This window comes from Syngnathus floridae, chromosome 3, assembly GCF_059516105.1.
Source record: "Syngnathus floridae isolate MCC-2025c chromosome 3, RoL_Sflo_1.0, whole genome shotgun sequence".
In the NCBI taxonomy this organism is placed as follows: Eukaryota; Metazoa; Chordata; class Actinopteri; order Syngnathiformes; family Syngnathidae; genus Syngnathus; species Syngnathus floridae.
Genome location: NC_142415.1, coordinates 1,757,470 through 1,778,831, shown reverse-complemented (window position 1 = coordinate 1,778,831; position 21,362 = coordinate 1,757,470). Strand labels below are relative to the sequence as shown.

At 41.7% G+C, this 21,362-nt stretch overlaps 1 protein-coding gene and 1 pseudogene across 2 annotated transcripts; one reads left to right on the top strand and one right to left on the bottom strand.

Annotated features, from left to right (window-relative positions):
• The first annotated feature begins 2,661 nt into the window (after window positions 1-2,661).
• On the top strand, window positions 2,662-6,792 carry LOC148400079 (uncharacterized; annotated as a pseudogene).
• A 975-nt stretch (window positions 6,793-7,767) lies between these two features.
• LOC148400078 (low choriolytic enzyme-like) lies at window positions 7,768-21,142 on the bottom strand. Of its 2 annotated transcripts, none has more exons than XM_088372042.1 (9): window positions 21,124-21,142; window positions 20,962-21,044; window positions 20,058-20,088; window positions 19,910-19,975; window positions 18,722-18,874; window positions 17,735-17,852; window positions 14,720-14,907; window positions 11,648-11,729; window positions 7,768-8,160 (listed from the first exon to the last, which is right to left on the bottom strand). In XM_088372042.1, the coding sequence occupies exons 2-9, from the start codon at window positions 21,019-21,021 to the stop codon at window positions 8,028-8,030; spliced, it is 831 nt and encodes a 276-aa protein (XP_088228168.1). In that variant the 5' UTR covers window positions 21,022-21,044; window positions 21,124-21,142; the 3' UTR covers window positions 7,768-8,027. The 2 variants fall into 2 exon arrangements, with proteins under 2 accessions (XP_088228168.1, XP_088228170.1); XM_088372044.1 differs by having other exon boundaries at window positions 14,729-14,907.
• Window positions 21,143-21,362: the final 220 nt, after the last annotated feature.

The window sequence follows — 21,362 nt, the reverse complement described above, 5'->3', positions numbered from 1 at the left end:
ATGACATCAGAGATGTTCTGTCCGACCCAGACTGACTGAGGTCTGTTGGTGAGGAAGTCTAGCAGCCAGTTGTGAAGGGGGGTGTTGAAGCCCAGGTATTCCAATTTTCCTACCAGATGCTGTGGGATGATGGTGTTAAACGCTGAGCTGAAGTCCAGGGACAGCATCTGCACATGGGTGTTCTTCTCCTCCAGGTGAGCCAGGCTCGGGTGAAGAACGGAGGAGATGGCGTCCTGAGTGGAGCGGTTTTGCCGGTAGGCAAACTGGAACGGGTCGAATGTTGGGGGGAGTCTGGAAACGATGTGATCTTTAAGCAGCCTTTCGAAGCACTTTATCATGATTGAAGTCAGTGCAACAGGTCAGTAATCATTAAATGAGGTGATTTGAGGTTTCATCGGCACCGGAATGATGGAGGCAGTCTTGAAGCATGCTGGCACTGTGGCTTGGCCCAGCGAGGTGTTAAAAATGTCTGTGATGACACCAGCCAGCTGACCTGCACATTCCCTGAACACACGCCCAGGAATGTTGTCGGGGCCAGGGGCCTTACAGGGGTTGACTCTCCTCAGGGTCTTCAACACGTCGGCGGAGTCAAGGCAGAGTACCTCCTCTTCCTGATGGGGGACAGTTTTAACTGCTGGAGTGCCGTTTAGTGCCTCGAACCTCTCAAAGAAGTTATTTAGTCCATTTAGGAAGTCAGCATCAACTTCACCCACCGGGGGGGAGGGTGAGTTGTAGTCTGTAATCACCCGTATGCCTTGCCACATACGCTGTGTTGTTTGCGTCGTGGAAACGATCCTGAATTTTTCGACTGTGGTTCCGCTTCGCTACCCTGATGGCACGGTTCAAGTTGGCTCTCGCTGTCCTCAGTGTCTCCTTGTCGCCAGACTTGAAGGCAGAGTTCCGCGCTCGTAGCGTTTGACGTACCTCCTCAGTCATCCAGGGTCGTTGGTTGCCCCGGGTGATGATATTCTTAGTGGTGCTGACGTCCTCGGTGCATTTGTTGATGTAGGCTGACACAGTCATGGCGTACTCATCAATGTTGATGTGGTTGTCATATGTTGCTGCTGACTTGAACATGTCCCAGTCAGAGCACTCAAAGCAGTCCTGGAGTGCCTCCATGGCCCCCTCAAACCACACCCTCACCTGCTTCACTGAGGGTGTTGCTCTGATCAGCAGGGGCCTGTATGCAGGGATTAGCATAACAGATAGGTGGTCTGAAGAACCGAGGTGGGGGCGGGGGGCTGCTCTGAAAGCATCTTTTATATTGGTGCAAACCAGGTCTAGAGTGTCCTCTCCCCGAGTTGGAAAGTCCACGTGTTGGTAAAAATGAGGGAGAATAGTCTTCATATTAGCCTGATTGAAGTCTCCAGCAATGATGAAAACGCCCTCTGTGTGCGTGGATTGCTGCTCACCGATTGTCCGATAGAGAACACTCATGGCCTCTTTAGTAATAGCGCTGGGAGGCACGTACACAGCAGTGATGCGAACAACAGTAAACTCCCTGGGCAGGTAGAAGGGTCTGCAGTTAACAGTCAAAAGCTCGATGTCCGAAGAGCAGAAGCTGGCGACAGATCTAGCATTTTTGCACCAATTGTTGTTGATCACAATTGTTGATGTAAACACACGGCCCACCCCCTCGGGATTTACCGCTAAATTCGCTGTTTCTGTCGGCGCGGAATGTAGCGAGCCCCTCCAGGCTAACGGCGTTGTCAGGAATTGATGAGTTCAGCCATGTCTCCGTCAGGATGAGAGCGCAGCAGTTCCTAAGCTCCCTCTTTGCGGAGAGTTCCAGTTTAAGATGGTCTATTTTGTTATCCAGTGAGCGGACGTTGGAGAGGAAGATGGATGGAAGCGGCGGTTTGTAGGGGTTAGCTTTTAGCTTTGCCGTTAGCCCACCCCGACAACCGCGCCTCCGCCGCCGGTCACACCGCCTACGCTTGCTCCTCCTCCGGCGTGAGCTGCCCGGCGAGTCCGCTGCATCGTGGGCCTCTGGGTCTTGTGCCCAAAGCACTCCGAGGCTACGTAAACAGTCTAGGGTAGTTATTGCTACGAGTACAAAAATATTTGATGACCGCAACTCCAGCAGGCGCTGGTGGTCATATACTAATCTACTGGATGGATAAACTGATCTTTGTGTTGTTTGTAGCGTCCGAGGCGGCATATTTTGTAGAAATGCTCGCAGATTGTCGAGAGCCGTAGCAGCCGCAGCCGTCTAGGGCGCCGCCATCTTTGCCTTTAGCCTGTTGTTTCTCGATCATGTCTGTTCTTGGTGTTGGATTTTGTCGAATAAATTTCCCCCAAAATGCGACTTATACTTCGGAGCGACTTATCTATTGAAAAGAGATAGCTGCGGCCAACATGAGCAATATGGGGCCGAAAAAAAACTAACCATGTCCACGGAGGAGGTCGAGGACATAAAAAGGTCACTTGACTTCCTTTCGGAAGAAGTTTCTGCTGTAAGGATGCAGCAGAAAAACATCTTGGCACTGGTGGAAGCGGTAAAGACGCTCTGTATGCTCAATGCTGAGAAGGACAAGCGGCTTGCCTACCTTGAAAGTCGGGTAGTGGACATTGAGCAATATACAAGAATAAATGACATTGTCATCACGGGAATAGCAATTAAACCTATATCTTATGCAAGGGCAGTGACAGCAGGTAACGATGGCGTTGAGCAACATGCAAGCTCAGGTGAGCAACAGGGAGCTGAGTTTCTGCAAACTAAAGGAATAACTATGGACTCCAACCAGGTTGAAGCATGTCATCCACTGCCCAGAAGAAAGAGTAATGACAAGCCAGCAGTCATTCTGAAATTTGTCAACAGGAAGCACAAAGTTGCATTTCTAAAGCAGGGTAAGTTGCTCAAAGGCACAGACATCTACAACAGACACTACCAGCTCAGTGGCCTAGTAGTAGAGTGTCTGCCCTGAGACTGGAAGGTTGTGGGTTCAAACCCCGGCCGGGTCATACCAAAGACTATAAAAATGGGACCCATTGCCTCCCTGCTTGGCACTCAGCATTAAGGGTTGGAATTGGGGGGTTAGATCACCAAATGATTCCCGGGCGCGGCACCGCTGCTGCCCACTGCTCCCTTCGGGGATGGGTTAAATGCAGAGACAAATTTCACTGCACCCAGTTGTGTGTGTGACAATCATTGGGACTTTATTTATTTATTTTTAAATGAACATTTGACAAAGACCAATGCGGATATTGCAAAGAAAGCACGTCACTTGAGAAGAATGCAAAAAATACAGAGTACATGGACCAGAAATTGCAAGATATACATCAAGCTTAATGGATCACCAGACGAGGCCAAGATACTGATGGTGAGGAGTATTGAGGAACTGGAAAAGCTCGAATAAGTATCCTCAATAGAAAATCAACTGGAGTGGATTTGGAACTGAATGGAGGTAACAACACAAAACACAAACATAATGCTCAGGGACTCTACTCAACCTACATCAAGCAACAATGGACATGTAACACAGTGGATACAAGAACATGAACAACTCCAACTAACGTTTGATTACAGTGAAAGCAGCACTCTGGACATAGATTAGGACATCGACCCAGACAATAATTTCTTCTCCACCACAAACAACACATGTTATTATTACAGCAATGATCAGTACAATACGGACATCTTAACAAAAGATAAACTATCTATTATCCATTTCAATAGCCGGAGTCTATGTAAAAATTTTAGTAGCATTCGGGATTATTTAAACACATTCAAACACCCATTTAATATGATAATTAATTCTGAGACCTGGATTAGGGAATGCACTTTGAGATGCAAGGCTATGAATTCATACATAATAACAGACAGAGTAAAAGTGGGGGTGGCGTTACAATCTGTATTGATTTGAATGTGAAATTCAAGATTGTAGAGGCTATGACACAGGTGGTGGATAATCTTCTTGATTGTCTCACGATACAGATTTGTGTTGAAAAGAAAAAAGACATTTTTATAAACTGTGTCTATAGAGCTTCTGGTTCTAGCATTGAGACATTCACAGAATGGATAGAACGTGTGATTATGCAAAAAGGCAACAAAAATATTTTTATTTGCGGGGATTATTACATTGATCTATTAAATCCAAATAAGCAACAAAATATTGATGATTTTTTAAATTTAATGCATAGCCTGAGTCTCTTTCCTACAATCACTAGACCCACAAGAGTAACATCACAGAGTGCTACTCAGATTGATAACATATTCACCAATATAATAGAAAACAGGACAACAAGCAGGTTATTAATTACTGATATTACTGACCACCTTCTAGTGTTCACAGTAAATGACAATAATTTCAAATCTAAAATTGGGGTGTATAAACAACAAAGAAGAATTAGGACAGAGTAGACAATTGCTACTCTAAATCATGAATTAATGGAACAGAACTGGGATGCAATACATAAAGAAAAAGATGTAAATAATGCATACCATAAATTGATGACTATATTCACTTCATTATATAATAAGCATTGTCCAATCAAGGAATATAATAAAAAAAACTAAATATAAGAACAGTCCATGGTTGACGAAAGGCTTAAGAAATGCCTGTAAAAAGAAAGATTTACTCTATAGGAACTTCATAAAACAGAGAACAGAAGGCGCCGAAGATAAATATAAGAGATATAAGAATAAATTAACTAATATTATAAGATTAAGTAAGAAAGAATATTATAAGAATAAATTAGAGGATAACAAAAATAATATTAAGGGGATATGGACTCTCCTAAACCACATTATTAGAGAAGGTACCGAACAACACAAATTACCTAAATATTTTGTTATAAATGATACTGAAAATTATAATATGGAAGAAGTGGCAAACAGTTTTAATCAGTTCTTTGTAAATGTTGGGCCTCAAATAGCAAAACACATACCGATTCCAGCGCCAGATGTAGGCAACAGAGATAAATTAATAGAAAGGAATCCTCACTCAATGTTTTTGAAGGCAGTTGATGAAAATAAAATCATTAACATTGTAAAACAATGCAAAAATAAAACATCTACCGACTGCAATGGGATTGATATGATGTTAGTTAAGCAAATCATTGAGGGGATTTCAAAGCCACTGGTGTACATCTGTAACTTGTCATTTTTAACTGGTACATTCCCAAAGAAGATGAAAATTGCTAACGTCATTCCTCTTTATACAACTGGGAGCAAACACAACCTTACAAACCACAGACCTATCTCAATATTGCCACAACTCTCAAAAATATTGGAAAAGCTTTTTAACAGTAGAATGGATGGATTTTTGGAAAAACATACACTACCGTTCAAAAGTTTGGGGTCACCCAAACAATTTTGTGTTTTTCATGAAAAGTCACACTTATTCACCACCAAACATTGTGAAATGAATAGAAAATAGAGTCAGGACATTGACAAGGTCAGAAATAATGATTTGTATTTTAAATAAGATTTTTTTACATCAAACTTTGCTTTCATCAAAGAATCCTCCATTTGCAGCAATTACGGCATTGCAGACCTTTGGCATTCTACCTGTTAATTTGTTGACGTAATCTGGAGAAATTGCACCCCACGCTTCCAGAAGCTGCTCCCAGAAGTTGGATTGGTTGGATGGGCACTTCTTGCGTACCATACGGTCAAGCTGCTCCCACAACAGCTCAATGGGGTTCAGATCTGGTGACTGCGCTGGCCACTCCACTACCGATAGAATACCAGCTGCCTGCTTCTGCTCTAAATAGTTCTCGCACAATTTGGAGGTGTGTTTGAGGTCATTGTCCTGTTGTAGGATGAAATCGGCTCCAATAAAAAGCTGTCCACTGGGTAAGGCATGGCGTTGCAAAATGGAGTGATAGCCTTCCTTATTCAGAATCCCTTTTACCCTGTACAAATCTCCCACCTTACTAGCACCAAAGCAACCCCAGACCATCACATTACCTCCTCCATGCTGAACAGATGGCGTCAAGCTAGAATCCATCTATTTTTCTGCTGATTCTTGATTTGTTTCATAATACACAATTACAGTGTGACCACTGTTTACCAACGCATATACTTGTGAATACTTGCGATTTTTTTGAGTCTACTTACGGACCAATTTTCGACTACCGAACCAAAGCCCCGCGCGCCCTTGTCTCCTTTCCTCTGCCATTACCTCTTCGTGCCAGTGCATTAGCAGTGTAAAAGTAGTGTAGTCGAGTACGTCTCCAAAGACAATCTATATGAAACACAAAATCATAAAGGAGCATGGCATGCGTATCGTCGAGCTTGCAATGGAGTATAGCCAGTGTTGTCCCAAGGAAGGTGGCATGAGTCCACATTTCAACCAGGGCCCTGCTGCAGGAGCGCGCACGCATTGAGTGAAAGGTCGAACCTGTTGCCGTGCCGCAGACAGTACTCTCTTGTTTTCAATAAAAATATGAAGAACACACTTTTGTGTTTGTCAATTTCCATCTTTAGAAGCTCGGTTGCTTTTCTTTTCATTCTTTTTTAAGTTGTCACCCACGTTTTGTGCGAGGTGCGTTCATTGACCACTTATGCATTCGGAAAACTCATCAATTTCACCAAAAAGTAATGATAAGTACATGACTGTAGACATTGCAGGGAGTACGTGAAAACATACAATGATTTATTAGCCTGAATTTTTCTGTCCTCTCTGTGATATTTTTAGCAAGTGTAGAAAATTAGAACAGGTTCCCCCTGCCCCAAGCAAAGTTAAGAGGTAAGGAATAAAGTGAGATTTATGTTTTGTCATAAAGATTTTAAGAAGCAAAAATAAAATGGTTGTTTTGGGTTTTTGTGTGTCTTACACAGAGTAATAGGGCAAAAAGTGTGAATTTTGGGATCATCCGACACACATTTGCATTTACATTGATTTCTATGTGAAACGTTGCTTCTACTTACAAATGTTTCTACTTACAAACTCGAGCGCACAACCAATTAAGTTCATAAGTAGAGGTACCATTGTATAACAATTTGAACCTCAGTAGCTGACAAATTTACTATTCACGTCCATTGAACTTTCAAAGACACTTAAAAAGACCAGCAGGTGGTAATATATTACAAAATTTGGTTGGAGTTGTTTTTTTTTCTGTCGTTCTCATAAAAATGATTTTACAAAATTGTGTGTACTTCACATGAGGCTTTTTTTCTACCTCCTGCATGAAAAAATGAAAACTCCATTTATTGCGCAGTTTTCAAACAATACCCAACACAGAGTGATGAAAACTGGTAGTCACATTGCCACCCAGCTCACTTAGCACCCAACCCCTTTGACCCCTCCCACAGGTGGTGAGCCCATGGGAAGGGGGAACCATGTTTTCTTTTCAGGCTCCATGGGCAAAGGCCCGGCCACCAGACGCTCGCCTTCAGGCCCCAACTCCAGGCCTGGCTCCAGAGGAGGGCCCCAGTGACCCGCGTCCGGGCAAGGAAAAATTATGTCCATTTTCATTAATACATGGTACATGAGCCATGCTTTGTCTGGCCCTTCACCTATTCTTTTGCCATGGGTGACTCTGCCAGGAGCATAAAGCCCCAGACAACTTGGCTCCTAGGATCATTAGGATACACAAACCCCTCCACCACGATAAGGTGACGACTCACGGAGGGCTTAATATCATTCATTGTTAATATGATTTTCAAACATAATTTGAGCAGAATTTTATTTTTTTTCATACTGGTAGTCCTTTGTACTAATTAGTCCTCAAGCAGTAGATCTCAAAAAGGTTGGTGAGCCCTGTTCCAGATCAACAAAATGACAAATTTTGGCCATGCACATTACTGCTGTATTCATGTCAGAGGCAGAGAAATTTTATTGCACTGTTGAATAAATCAATTTATTGTCAATGGTGCAGTATTTTACATAGCAATTAAACAGCATAGGGTACATCTTAACCCAAGAGGTGCGTATATAGCAATCATTGACACTGCCTTTGGTTTTCACAACCACAAGGAATCTATAAGCATGTAAGAGAAGAGATAAGCAGGATGTAAGCAAAGATTGTATGATAGTAAACCAAGCAAGGTGATGACCTCCTGGGTTTGTTTTAAGGTACTACACACTGCAGCCATAAAGAAGGTTCACCCGACGAATGTCAATGGGGCTCATTCTGTCTGCCCTACCTATGGCTACATTATTGTTAGGGATAGGGATTATTGTCGGTTGTCTGTTCCTGGAGAAGGCAAACCTGTTACAAGCACAAACAATTTGTTATTAATATTTGCCCAGCTTTTGCAAACACAGAGAAGTTATATATCATTCATGTTTGGTCATCTATATGGCTGATTGTCATTCTGTTTGGCGTGGCAGTTGGCTTCACTCATCACTTTGTCCCTGTACTAGTGAGATGTTTATTAATACTCTGTTTGATGACCATCCGTCCGTCCGTCCGTCCATCCATCCATCCATCCATCCATCCATCCATCCATCCATCCATCCATCCATCCATCCATCCATCCATAGCGCTTGATCAGTTCAGTCATTCACCATCCATCCCCACGGGGGTCACGGGCGAGCTGGAGCCTATCCCAGCAGTCACCGGGCAGTAGGCTGGGGACACCCTGAACTGGTTGCCAGCCAATCGCTGGGCACACAGAGACAAACAACCATTCGCACTCGCACTCACACCTAGGGACAATTTGGGGTGCTCAATCGGCCTACCAAGCATGTTTTAGGGATGTGGGAGGAAACCGGAATGCCCGGAGAAACCCACGCGGGCACGGGAGAACATGCAAACTTCACACAGGGAGGGTTTGTTGGTGCAATCGAATCTGCACCCTCCTAACTGTGAGGCGGACGTGCTAACCAGTGCAACACCGTGCTGCCCACACTGTTTCATGTTATATTTTTATGTGAATACAGATGTTATTTACCGTATTGGCCCGAATATAAGACAATGTTTTTTGCATTGAAATAAGACTGAAAAAGTGGGGGTCGTCTTATATTCGGGGTCTAGACCAGGGGTGGGCAAACTTTTTAACTTGCGGGGCGAATTGGGTTCTAAATTTTGTCCGAGGGGCCGAACTAGGAGCAGATGGATGTAGTGTTTGTGTGAAGTAATATAAATGACATGTAAAGGTCATTGCATAAAAGGTTTTTACTTTTAGTAGATACTAAAGCATGGATATTAAAAAAAACTTTTTGAAAACAAATGCATTTATTAACAGCATCAAAAAAATTTCACCCAAAAACTACTAGCAGTGATTCTTATTAAATACGACACTGTTATGATGAATAACATTTTCCATCACTTTAGCGATTCTTATTAAATACGACACTGTTATGATGAATAACATTTTCCATCACTTCAGCGCCTGCAGGTCAGATTTATGAAATATGTTTATCTATTGAGGCGAAATCACATCCAACGGCAAACACTCTGACCAAATACATCTAAATAAAGTAATAAAGAAATCAATAGTATTGTTGGTTTCGCTTTTTTGCCAGTGCATCATAGTCTGGAGTAAAATTTGTTGTGGTAATTCTTAGGATAGAGCTGAGGTGTCGGTCCGTTAACCTAGATCTGTGACGGGCTTTGTTGACGTTCATGTGGCTGAACGTCTTCTCACACACGTAGGTCGAGCCAAATTGTCCACTCTTTTTTAACATTCGGCACTCAGTGTCCACCTTTCTTTTCTTCGGGCCTCTAATTTTAATGGAAGGATTCCAGAGGAAGGTTTGTGGGTGGCATTAGCGTAAAACAGTATCTGAAAGCTCAGTGCGCGAATTACGAGAATACTGACGTCACAGCCTACGCTAGAAATTCGGCACCGATAGATGAAATAGAGCGCGGAGTGCGCCGCGTCCGTACTACCGAGTACGCGCACGCACTTGTGAGTGTGCACCGTGCTTTCTGACACGGTTCCCGGGAGTAAATGCGCGGGCGGGCGCTTCCCCATCTACTGGGGAAACATAGTAATTGCAGGGAAAATGACCCCCCAAAAACTTAATAATACAATTTATTCAGGGTTGGTGGGCCGGATTAAACGGCCCCGTGGGCCGGATGTGGCCCGCGCGCCGTAGTTTGCCCGTATCTGGTCTAGACGTTATACCCATTTTCACTTGTGCGCAGCGGTAAGTTAAAGGTTGCTAGTATCGACTGAGTATGTTGCTGTGATTGTGTGCGTCTTTGACACAAAGTGAGTACCGTATTGGCCTGAATATAAGACGATGATTTTTGCATTGAAATAAGACTGAAAAAGTGGGGGTCGTCTTATATTTGGGGTCTAGACATTATACCCATTTTAACTTGTGCGCAGCGGTAAGTTAAAGGTTGCTGGTATCGACTGAGTATGTTGCTGTGATCGTGTGCGTCTTTGACACAAAGTGAGTACGTATATGCATTTTTCATTGTTACTACTGTCCACTGTTGTGCCGTTTGTCCGATCGCGGTTTGCTTCGTGTGCGCGCCGTTTAATTGACAGCTTCGGCGCGCTCATAATCGATTGAGTATGTTACTGTGAACGTGTGCATCTTTGACACAAAGTGAGTATATACATTTCATTGTTACTATTGTCCACTGTTGTGCCGTTTGTCTGATCGCAGTTTGCTTCGTGTGCGCGCCGTTTGATTGACAGCTCCGGCAAGCTCCTTTAAATTTGCCTCGCATCGTACAAGTAGCCGTTACGCAGCGGCACGGCGACTAACGGTCGCCAGCAAATGTATTTTGTTGTCTTGATCGATGACTTATGTTTGGTGTGTTGCCGAGAGTATTTCATTTATGGTTATTTAGTATAGCGGAACAGTTACGCACAATTAGTTATGTAATGTGTGCCATCTACTAGTGTTGTGTGACGTCAGAAGTTGAGCGTTGACTTACGTGCTGTTTTCTGTCTGTTGCAGAACCACACACACACATCACACACACACACACACACACACACACGCACGCGCACACACACCCCACACACCCTTCATACGCTTCATACAATAATCACACATATAAGAATCACATTCACACACCCAAAGACTCACCCTTGTACACTACACACACCTGCTCTCACATCCTTACGACCAAACATGTGCCTATCCCCTTTTGCCAGTTCGCCTGTATGCCCCTATGAGTCACTGTGCCTGTTATTTTTTTGCCAATAATTCAGTAAAGCAATTAAAACTGAACCACGTCTTCCCTCTTGTGTTCTGACCGACACCCGTGGGCAAAAAGAGCATAACCAACTGAGCCAACAGTCCTCAGGCTCCCCAACAGTAGCGGTAGCAGTTTGCATTATTTTATTGCAATGATTTTCCTTATTTAGATTTGTTTCAAGACTACAGTTACAGTTAGACTTCACGTTGATGGTTAATGCAGTTATTGCAATTTTGTTGTTTTATCACAGTAGATTGGTTTATTTACATTTCAAAAACCAGAAGCCATTCATTTACAAATGTGATTGCACTTTAGTTTACATATTTAAATGTTCAGATATTAAGATGTGATAGACAGTTTTTGCATGATTTGAATGAGGCGAAATAACATGCTTTTTCTCTCGAGTATATTGTTATAATCATTTGTTTCAGGTGTACTGTAATTATAAAAATTAAATTTGGTGTTCAAAAAGTCTTTTTGCAAACTTGAGTCTTGAAAAAGAGGGGGTTGTCTCATAATCAGGGTCGTCTTATATTCGGGCCAGTACGAAACTACCATATCTGTATAATGGTCCTTTGTTGTGCATTACCTTCCATAGTGCATGACAGAGTTGTAATCATAGGGAGTGCCAAGATTTCTTGTATTAAGCTTCCTGAAATTGCCCTCCATTCCTGCAGGACATGTTTGCATGTTAATTGTTATTATTATTATTATTGTTATTCATATATATATATATATACATATATATATATATATATATATATATACATATATATATATATATATATATATATATGTATATATATATATATATACATATATATACACCGTATTTTTTGGACTAAAAGTCGCTCTGAGTAAAAATCGCATCACCCATAAAATGCACAATAAAGGGGAAAAAACATATATAAGTCGCACCGGAGTTTAAGTCGCATTTTGGGGGAAATTTACTTGACAAAATCCAACACCAAGTACAGACATGAACCAGCAAAAACAGGCCACACGATACGGTATGCTAACGTGACATAAACACAAACGAGGAGCTGAGAATGGACCTGACGTAACATTAACAGTTATTCACATAATTCTCACATAAATAATACGTTTATTAAACCATCTGTGTCACTTCAAATCATTGAATCCATCGATCGAATTCTTCGTCCTTTATGTAAACAACGGTGTGTGCAGTGCGCCGCTGACGTCGGACTCGTCGTCAGTTGCAGTTCACATATAACGATATACACTGCTCAAAAAAATTAAAGGAATACTTTGAAAATTTCAATAGTGGATTTTTTTTTTTAAGATATCTATACTGATATGGACAGTTTAATGTCTCAGGAACAAAAGGATGCCACATCTTTTGATGGAAATAAAAGTTTTCAGCCTACAGAGGGCTCAGTATATAGACACCCCAAAAATCAAAGGGAAAAAATGATGTGGCAGGCTCGTCCATTTTGCCTAAATTAAATTTCTGCAACTCAAAATTATTTTCAATGTCTTGTGTGGCCCCCACGTGTTTGTATGCATGCTTGACAACGTCGCGGCATCCTCCTAATGAGACGATGGATGGTGTCTTGTGGGATGTCCTCCCAGATCTGTCTAAGGGCATCAGTGAGCTCCTGTAAAGTCTGAGGAGCAACCTGGCGGCGTCTGGTGGACCGAAACATTGTGTCCCAGAGGTGTTCTATCGGGTTTATATCAGGTGATCGTGAGGGCCATTCAATTGTGTCAATTCCTTCCAGTTACTGTCTGCATACTCTTGCTACATGAGGCCTGGCATTGTCGTGGATCAGGAGGAACCCAGGACCTATTGCACCAGCGTAGGGTCTGACCATGGGTGCAAGGATTTCATCCTAATACCTAATGGCAGTCAAACTGCCGTTCTCTAGCCTGTAGAGGTCTGTTCATCCCTCCATGGAAATGCCTCCCCAGACCATCACTAACCCACCACCGAACCGGCCATGCCGAATGATGTTGCAGGCAGCATAGCGCTCTCCTTGGCTTCTCCAGACCCTTTCACGTCTATCACAGGTGCTCAGGGTAAACCTGCTCTCATCTGTGAAAAACGCAGGGTGCCAGTGGCGGACTTGCGAATTCTGGTGTTCTATGGCAAATGCCAATCGAGCTCCACGGTGCTGAGCAGTGAGCACAGGGGACACTACAGGACGTCGTACCCTGAGGCCACCCTCGTGAAGTTTCTGACTGTTTGGGCAGAGACATTCACACCAGTAGCCTGCTGGATGTCATTCTGTAGGGCTCAGGCAGTGCTCAACCTGTTCCTCCTTGCACAAAGCAGCAGATATCGGTCCTGCTGATGGAATGAGGACCGTCTACGGTCCTGTCTAGCTCTCCTAGAGTAACTGCCTGTCTCCTGGAATCTCCTCCATGCTCTGGAGATTGTACTGGGAGACACATCAAATGTTCTTGCAACAGCACGCATGGATGTGCCATCCTGGAGGAGTTGGACAATCTGCGCAACTTCAGGAGGGTTAAGAAGTCGCTTCATGCTCCCAGTCGTGATAATGACTCTAGCTAAAGCCAACACTTGTGGAAAAACAGTTAAAAAGAGGAAGGAACTTGAAATGGCCTCCACCTGCAAAACCAGTCCTGTTTTGGGGACCATCTCGTTGTTGCCCCTCTAGTGCACCTGTTGTTAATTCCATCAACACCAATGCAGCTGAAACTGATTAACAACACCCTCTGCCACGTACCTGACCAAAACCTTATCAGAAAAGTGTAATGGATTTCATGCCATACCCTGATAAAAAACTGTTCCTTTAATTTTTTAAGCAGTGGATAAACTATATATCAAATAACTTTAATATAAACAACAATTTTATCAAACCATCTGTGTCACTCCAAATCATTAAATCCATCGAATTCTTCATCCTTTATGTAAACAACGGCGCGTGTGCGGCGCGCCGCTGACGTCGGACTCGTCGTCAGTTGCAGTTCAAATTATTCCACTGGCCCATATAACAATATATAAACTATATATCAAATAACAATCATATAAACAACAATTTTATCGAACTATCCATGTCACTCCAAATCATTAAATCCATCCGAATCTTCATTTTGTGTCACTTAAAAAAAACAAAAAAAAAAACAGCTGTTGAACTACGTGCACCCTGGATCGCTCTTCCCGTCTCCCCTCCCCGCCCCCTCTTCTGTTTTCAAGGCCTTGCTAGACAATCGGAAACTACTGAAGTCTAACAACATAGATGTTGCTACTCTAAATAAACTATATACATATAACTATAACATAAATAACAAGTTTATTGAACCATCTGTGTCACTCCAAATCATAAAATCTCCTGACTCCAGAAGTCAGTGAATGAAACTCCTTGTCAGTGAGGCTCCAATTATTCCACAGCCATAGTGCGCCCTCCTGCGGTTTAAAGTGAAAATAACACGTGATCAACTATACGAGTAAGTCAGTAATGTGTTAATGATCAAGTACAAATGTGTGAATAATTACACATATAAGTCGCTCCTGAGTATAAGTCGCCCACCCACCCAAGCTATGAAAAAAAACGTGACTTATAGTCCGAAAAATACGGTATATAATTATTGTTATTATAATTGTTATTATTATTATTATACAACCCCTTACCTTATCTGTAAAGAAACAAAAATATAGAAAAATATGAGGGTTTACCAATCTCACCAGGAATGACATTCTGGAAGAGGATTCTAACATGCTGATCCCTGTCAGATCGAGTCTGTTCATGATTGAATCCCAGGGCGTGTAGCAATTCGTGTTGAATGACCTGTCGGAAAACACAGCCCCGGCGACTCAAAGACACTTCCTGACCACGACCACGACGTCCAACAAATGAATAACATCTGCAAGAGAGCAAAAGTTAGTTATAAAATATTAATACATTCTCCGGTGTTGACAAGACAAAGTGTAGTGGTCAGAGTTGGAGAATTCAGATCCGGAGAGTAAAAACCTTCCAAAGTTTAGAGTCGGCCACAAGTGCTTCTTCTCAACTGGCAGGTAAACAAGATTGGCAAACCTGTGCAGGTGATTATGTACAATTCTCAGCTGTTTTCTCCATTATGAATTGCTTTTGACATTATACAATAATGATTCTGTTTTGAATTTTCTCACACAGCACAACATTTTGGAATGAGTTCATCATATGTCTTTACATAGATGAAATGTCAAACATATTTTATAAACGTTTATCAACAATGAGAAATGTGTGAAGCAGGAAATTAAACAATGATCAACCAGTTATTTAATACCTTATTGCAAAAGAAGATATTCATTGTCATGTAGATGTGGATCTGTGGCCCAAAAGCTAAGTGTCAGGTGTAAGAAGAAAGGACTTTAATTTTGACGAGGGCTGACATCTGCTGGTCGATTGCTCGAATGGTTTGTAGGCTAGCGATTGTCCTACCAAATTCTTATTGGTCAAGCAATTGCTGATGTTCGTTTGACAGGAAGAAAATAACTTCAGATGAAACCATTACTATAGGGCATATATAGGCTGTACAATTCATTACAAATCAAAACAATGACAGTATAATTAAATACATCGGATATATTTTTCTTATCAAATATTTTTCATTTATTCTCTTCTGTTTAGCTGAGGTCGGATGGCAGATTCAGATATAGCAACTTAAGCAACTTTCTCCCTAGCTACTTTGTCCAGCACATCCCGTGGAATTACGAGGCGTTCCCGAGCCAGCCAGGAGACATAGATTCTCCAGTGTGTCCTGAGTTGTCCTCGGTCCCTTCGTCGAGTGGGACATGCCCAGAACACCTCACCAGGGAAGTGTCCAGGGGGTATCCTGATAAGATGCCCAAGCCACCTTATCTCTCAGTGCAGAGTCCAGTCCATAAAGGTTATAAATAGAATCAGTGAGCCTTGGAGGAGTCCAACCTTCACTGGAAACATATCGGACTTGCTTTCTGACATACGGACCAAAGTTTGACATCTGTTGTATAGAGACCAAACTGACCTTATCAAAGGGTTCGGTACACCTTCTCCCAAGGCACCCCCCCACATGATTCCGCAAGTCTGATCCAAATACACAACACATGTAAACTGGTTGGGCGAATGCACCCTTGAGGACCCTCAAGAGTGTGTGGAGCTGGTCGACCGTCCCAAGAGCAAGACAAAAACCACACTGCTCCGCCTGAATCTGAAATCGACCTCCCAATGAACCATCCTCTCCAGCACCCCTGAATAGGAGTGATTCCTCTGTAGTTCGATAAGATCATCTGGTCCCCGTTTCCTAAAAAGGGGGATCGCGAACCCAGTCTGCCAATCCAGGTGCACTGTAACCAATGTCCACACAATGTTGTAGAGGCGTGTCAACGAGGACATCCCCTTAATATTTAGAGGGTGAATTTCATCCAGCCTGGGGCTTTTCCGACAAGTTTTTTTCAACCTCTTTTATTTCAACCCCAGAGATAGGACAGCCCACCTCAGAGTCCCCAGGTTTTGGTTTCACAATCTAAGGCATGTCGGTGGAATTGAGCAGTAGGAAGTATTCTCCCACTGGCTCACAATGTCCCAAGTTGAGATCAGCAGCACCCCATCTCCACTATACACAGTGTTAACATTACACTGCTTCCCCCTCCTGAGATGCCAGATGGTGGTCCAGAATTTCTCCCAATCACGCCCTTCCAGGTCTCAATGTCATTGCCCATGTAAAGATAAAAAGGTAAAGACCCAATGATTTTCACACACACAACTGGGTGTGGCGAAATTTGTCCTCTGCATTTAACCCATCCCCGAGGGGAGCAGTGAGCAGCAGCGGTGCCGCGCTCGGGAATCATTTGGTGATTTAACCCCCCAATACTAACCCTTAATGCTGAGTGCCAAGCAGGGTGGCAATGGGGTCCCATTTTTATAGTCTTTGGTATGACCCGGCCAGGGTTTGAACCCACAACCTTCCAGTCTCAGGGTGGACACTCTACCACTAGGCCACTGAGTTGGTATGACTGATGTGATGACTGAAAACCCCTATAAGAAGGATGGTGTCCCCAGGTTTAGCGCTCTCCAGCACACCCTACAAGGACTCCAAAAAGGGTAGGTATTCTGAACTGATGTTTGGTTCAGAGTCACAAACAGCAAAACCTGTTCCCCCACCTAAAGGTGGAGGCTATCATCTCGTCCACTGGGGCAAACTCCAATTTACAGGCGGCAAGCAGGGGGGCACATAAGTATGCCCACACCTGCTCGGTACCTCTCACCATAGGCAACTCCGGAGTCGAAGAATGTCCAAGAGGTCCCCAAAGTCCCCGCCTTTGTCCACCACCCAGCTCAGTACGCATGTGACACATTTGGCCCTTCCCACAGGTGGTGAGTGCATGGGAAGAAAAACCTACGTCCCTACGTCAGACTGTCCCTGGCCATGGGTGCATTCCCGGCCACCAGACACTCGCCAGCGATCCCCACTGCCAGGACTGCTTGCAGGCATGGGAAATCATGAACTAATGTTTTTTTTTTTGTTTGTTTTTTCCATCTGGCCCCTCACCTACGAGCTATTTGCCATGGGTGACCTGCAAGGGATAGAAAGCCCAAGACAATTTAGCTCCTAGGACCATGGGACACGCAAACCCTTCCACTACAGTAAGGTCATGGAGGGGATGAGAGTCATTATATCATAAAACATCCAGAAGATCAGGTTAGTGTGTGGATTGTGTTTTACATACCCTGAGCGGGACTGGATGTCCACAAAGTCCCTCTGTCCATTCAGTGGAGTGAAGCGAATGCAAGTGGATGCCGCAAATGATCGCAGACCATTAATTATGGTCTCTCTTTCTCCAGTAGCTTGTTAAAAAAATAAAAAGATGCAACATTTTTATTTTAAACAACAGACAAGATTAAAGGACTCAATGTCTATGAAAACGTTTTGGCAAGCAGGTTAGGAAATTAGTTAATCTGTCATCAGCAGCTAATGTTATTGCATTGCTCTACACTGCAGTACATCTCTTTAAAAAAATGTCACTGACTCTTGCACTGCTTTTTCATGAGTAGCTAAACTGTATGCAAACCACAATAGTGGAAAAATTGAAGCTCAGGCTTCATAAATTGTGTATTATTTCAGCTTGAAAGAGGTGGGTCATGGCATGTATATAACTGTTTCGCTCAAGACAATTATTCAAGAGTAAGTGCATTTTTTTCCCTTTGAAAGGTTCTACTGAAATCTATATCAGAGACAAGAAGAAATGTAAAAACTGTGGTTAATTGTTTACGCTTGTAATTAACATTACAACATACTACATCATAAATTTATGTCAAGTTGTTCAAATGTTCTTGTAAATAAAAAAAGAAATTAAGGCTAAAGGTTTTGTCATGTGAGTGTAAAAGTACAGATAGACACTATGCACTGTATGCTACTAGGTATATTTATTTGGCAGTGCAACTTCTATCTGTGATCGTCATTATTATAATGATGACAATGTACTTTTATGCCTATAAATGGCTTAATAGTGTTGTGTTTTACCATTTACAACACTGTTTTGGAAGAAAAAAAAACTTCTTACAGTTCGAAGTTTGTTTGGGTTTGAGTGACTACTACTGAGCAATGCTTCTTATGGTTCTTTTGCTACAATCTGTAGTGTAAAGAAAAATAGGAGATTGCTTTTACCCACTTAATGAAAATGACATTCACTTTTGAAAGATAATTGATTACTTACAGTAATCCCTGGAAATTCTGTACGGCACATAGACCAAACCATCCGTTGCTTTTGGCCACAGGCACCTGTTTCTTGTGCAAGCGTCAGCATTCTGTAGTCCAGTTGGTATGGCTATGTCTCCAAACATCACAAGAGGTTCATTTTGGTTCTTGCCTAGAACATATTTTTTTTTTTTCCTTATAAATCTCAATGTTTGCAATTTCACACTTGATGCTTTACAAATGTACACCAGACATAATTCACAATGAAGATCATAAAATGCTATGCTTTCATTTTCAATGAGATATCCACAAAATGTTTATTAAGATGTGAATGTCGATAATTGCCAATTTTCTGCTGTTTCCTATTAGAGTCAATGACAAATGTTTTTTTTCAATTTATTTATTAACTTCATGGGAATTATGTCATTCTCCTAAACCTGTTAATTGAACTCATAGTGCTGAAGTGGAAATGAAAATATTTGGCGAGAATTGTCTTTCCGCTTCAGCTGCAACTGTGTCAGAAAATATAATTAAATAATTCTTACTGGGTGAGCAAAATAGCCTAACAAAATTAGCCAAGTTTGGGATTAAATATTAGCACCAGTGGATTGATGTGAGATCTAATTCACACAATTTCACACGTTTTCACATATCCATGTGCAACTGACAGTGAATAGCAGGTGATAGTAGATAAGTCTGCTAGGATATGACAAATTACACGACAAATAAATCGATACTTAATCATTAAAGATATAATTTCACCAAAATTACCACTTACCACTGGATTTAGGTTGGTAATTACGAATCTATTTAGGGCAGCTAAATAGACTTGACAGAATTTATATTACATTTTTATCGTGCTTTACTGTACAAAGCCTCATGTTTGCACACACCAACGGGAGCCTTGCTGCCATGTGAGCAAATTAGGACACCTCAACATGGTCATAGATGATGAGAATTGAACCCAAATCCTACAGGTTAGGAGAATGACCGCTCTACCACGGAGCCACGCTGCCCCGAGCTGTGGTGTAAACCTTACATTGAGTTGCATTGTAGATCTTCCTCAGTGCGTTACCCTCTGTTTTGTTACTCATTACTACTCTTACAAATTCTGGATTTAAAAAAAAAAAGTAATGTAATATTGTTCTCTGAATAAAGCAACAAATCACGATTTTGCCTTTGATAAAAATGAGTGAGATTAACATACCAACATTAACATTTGCCCTTTCTATCAGGGTGGAAACACTGGAATCCTCATCTGCAAGTGTGTTGCCTTTGAGAAAGAATTGTAAAAATCTGTGTTATTGTCAATTGTATGTATTTGTTTTATCTTATTGAAACCAGGTCTGGCTTACCAGGGTGTCGGTTAATCTTTTCGTGTGAGCCCTGAAATACAAACATTAAGCAGTTTAAATTAAGCAACATTTTTGAGTAAATTGAATCCTTTCTCAGCTGTATTTTAGTTAAGGCCTGGATAGCATTTCCAGGGAGTGGTGGTGTTCATATGGGTATGTATGTGTCCATATATAGGGTTTTTGTATACTATTTCTTGTGCCTTTTCATCCCTGTGCTCTGTGCTGCATTTTTTAATGTGAAAAATGGTATATAAATGTAATTAGATATGATTATGATAGCACATTTCGATTAAACTGTGTACCATCTAGTAAGTCGTATACAACACTTTTTTTTTTCTTCTTCAAGGGGTGATTGTAGTGTGAGCTGAAACTCATTTTAATTTTTGCAGAAGAGTGGAATGGACTTTTTGCCTGGAATCTGCACTTTTTTACCACCCTTGCTCAGCTCCGTCTTCCTGACACCTTATGTATTCAGTGGCATACAAAGTAAATGTAAAGAAATGTTAAATGGTTTATTGTGATCTATTGTTTAATTCATTATTTTTTTTCTGGTATTTTAATCTACATAATTAGTAATGCATATAAAATCCAACTTCCGATATTAAATGTCTGCTCATATTTATCTGGTGAAAGGACGTCTCTTCCTCTAACACCTCACAACATACATACATACTTGTAATTACAGCCTTAGGTGTATGATTAATAGCATGCTGCTTTGAAATGTAATCATTTTCTATTGTGAATTTGTGTTCACATATTTACGGGTACATTTTCTTAATGATTCAGATTAAAATCAGCGTTGTGAGTGAATTCGTTTGTCTAAAGTCTGGTGATATTTGCCTAAAATTATAGAAGACAAAATATCATACAAATATTGTTTGATAAGAAATTTACCAGTCCTTACTTTTATGGTGAAACATTGGACGGAGAGGAAGAAACTCAGTGCTGCAACATGGAAGATCATGACTGCTTATAGAATAACCGACCCTGAAAGTACCAAGAGAAGTGTTTCACCTTATATAAAGGTAAAGAGCCTCTTGTTATCCATACATGGTATGCTACTTACACGAGTGGTTAAGGAAGTGCAGATTACAGCACCTTGAATTACAACACCATCTTCACGTTTTAACACTATCCAATTTAAAAGTCAGAAATGACAACAAATAAATAATCTCTGACTTTTATCTAAAATTCATTAATAATATTAATTTGCACTATTGTATGCCATTTGTGCAAATTGACAAATTGGATTTTACTTACACATTTGTCACACCTATCTAAGGTGTCCTCTTGTTCATCGAGCAT

What these genes read in the sequence shown, in the direction of transcription:
- LOC148400078 (XM_088372042.1), bottom strand. Translation starts at nt 21,021, where the DNA reads ATGATCTTCCATGTTGCAGCACTGAGTTTCTTCCTCTCCGTCCAATGT. An exon ending in AAGGGCAAATGTTAATGTTG is followed by an intron (nt 18,875 to 19,909) that starts GTATGTTAATCT and finishes AATATGTTCTAG; the next exon opens with GCAAGAACCAAAATGAACCT. An exon ending in GACATCCAGTCCCGCTCAGG is followed by an intron (nt 14,908 to 17,734) that starts GTATGTAAAACA and finishes GCTCTCTTGCAG; the next exon opens with ATGTTATTCATTTGTTGGAC.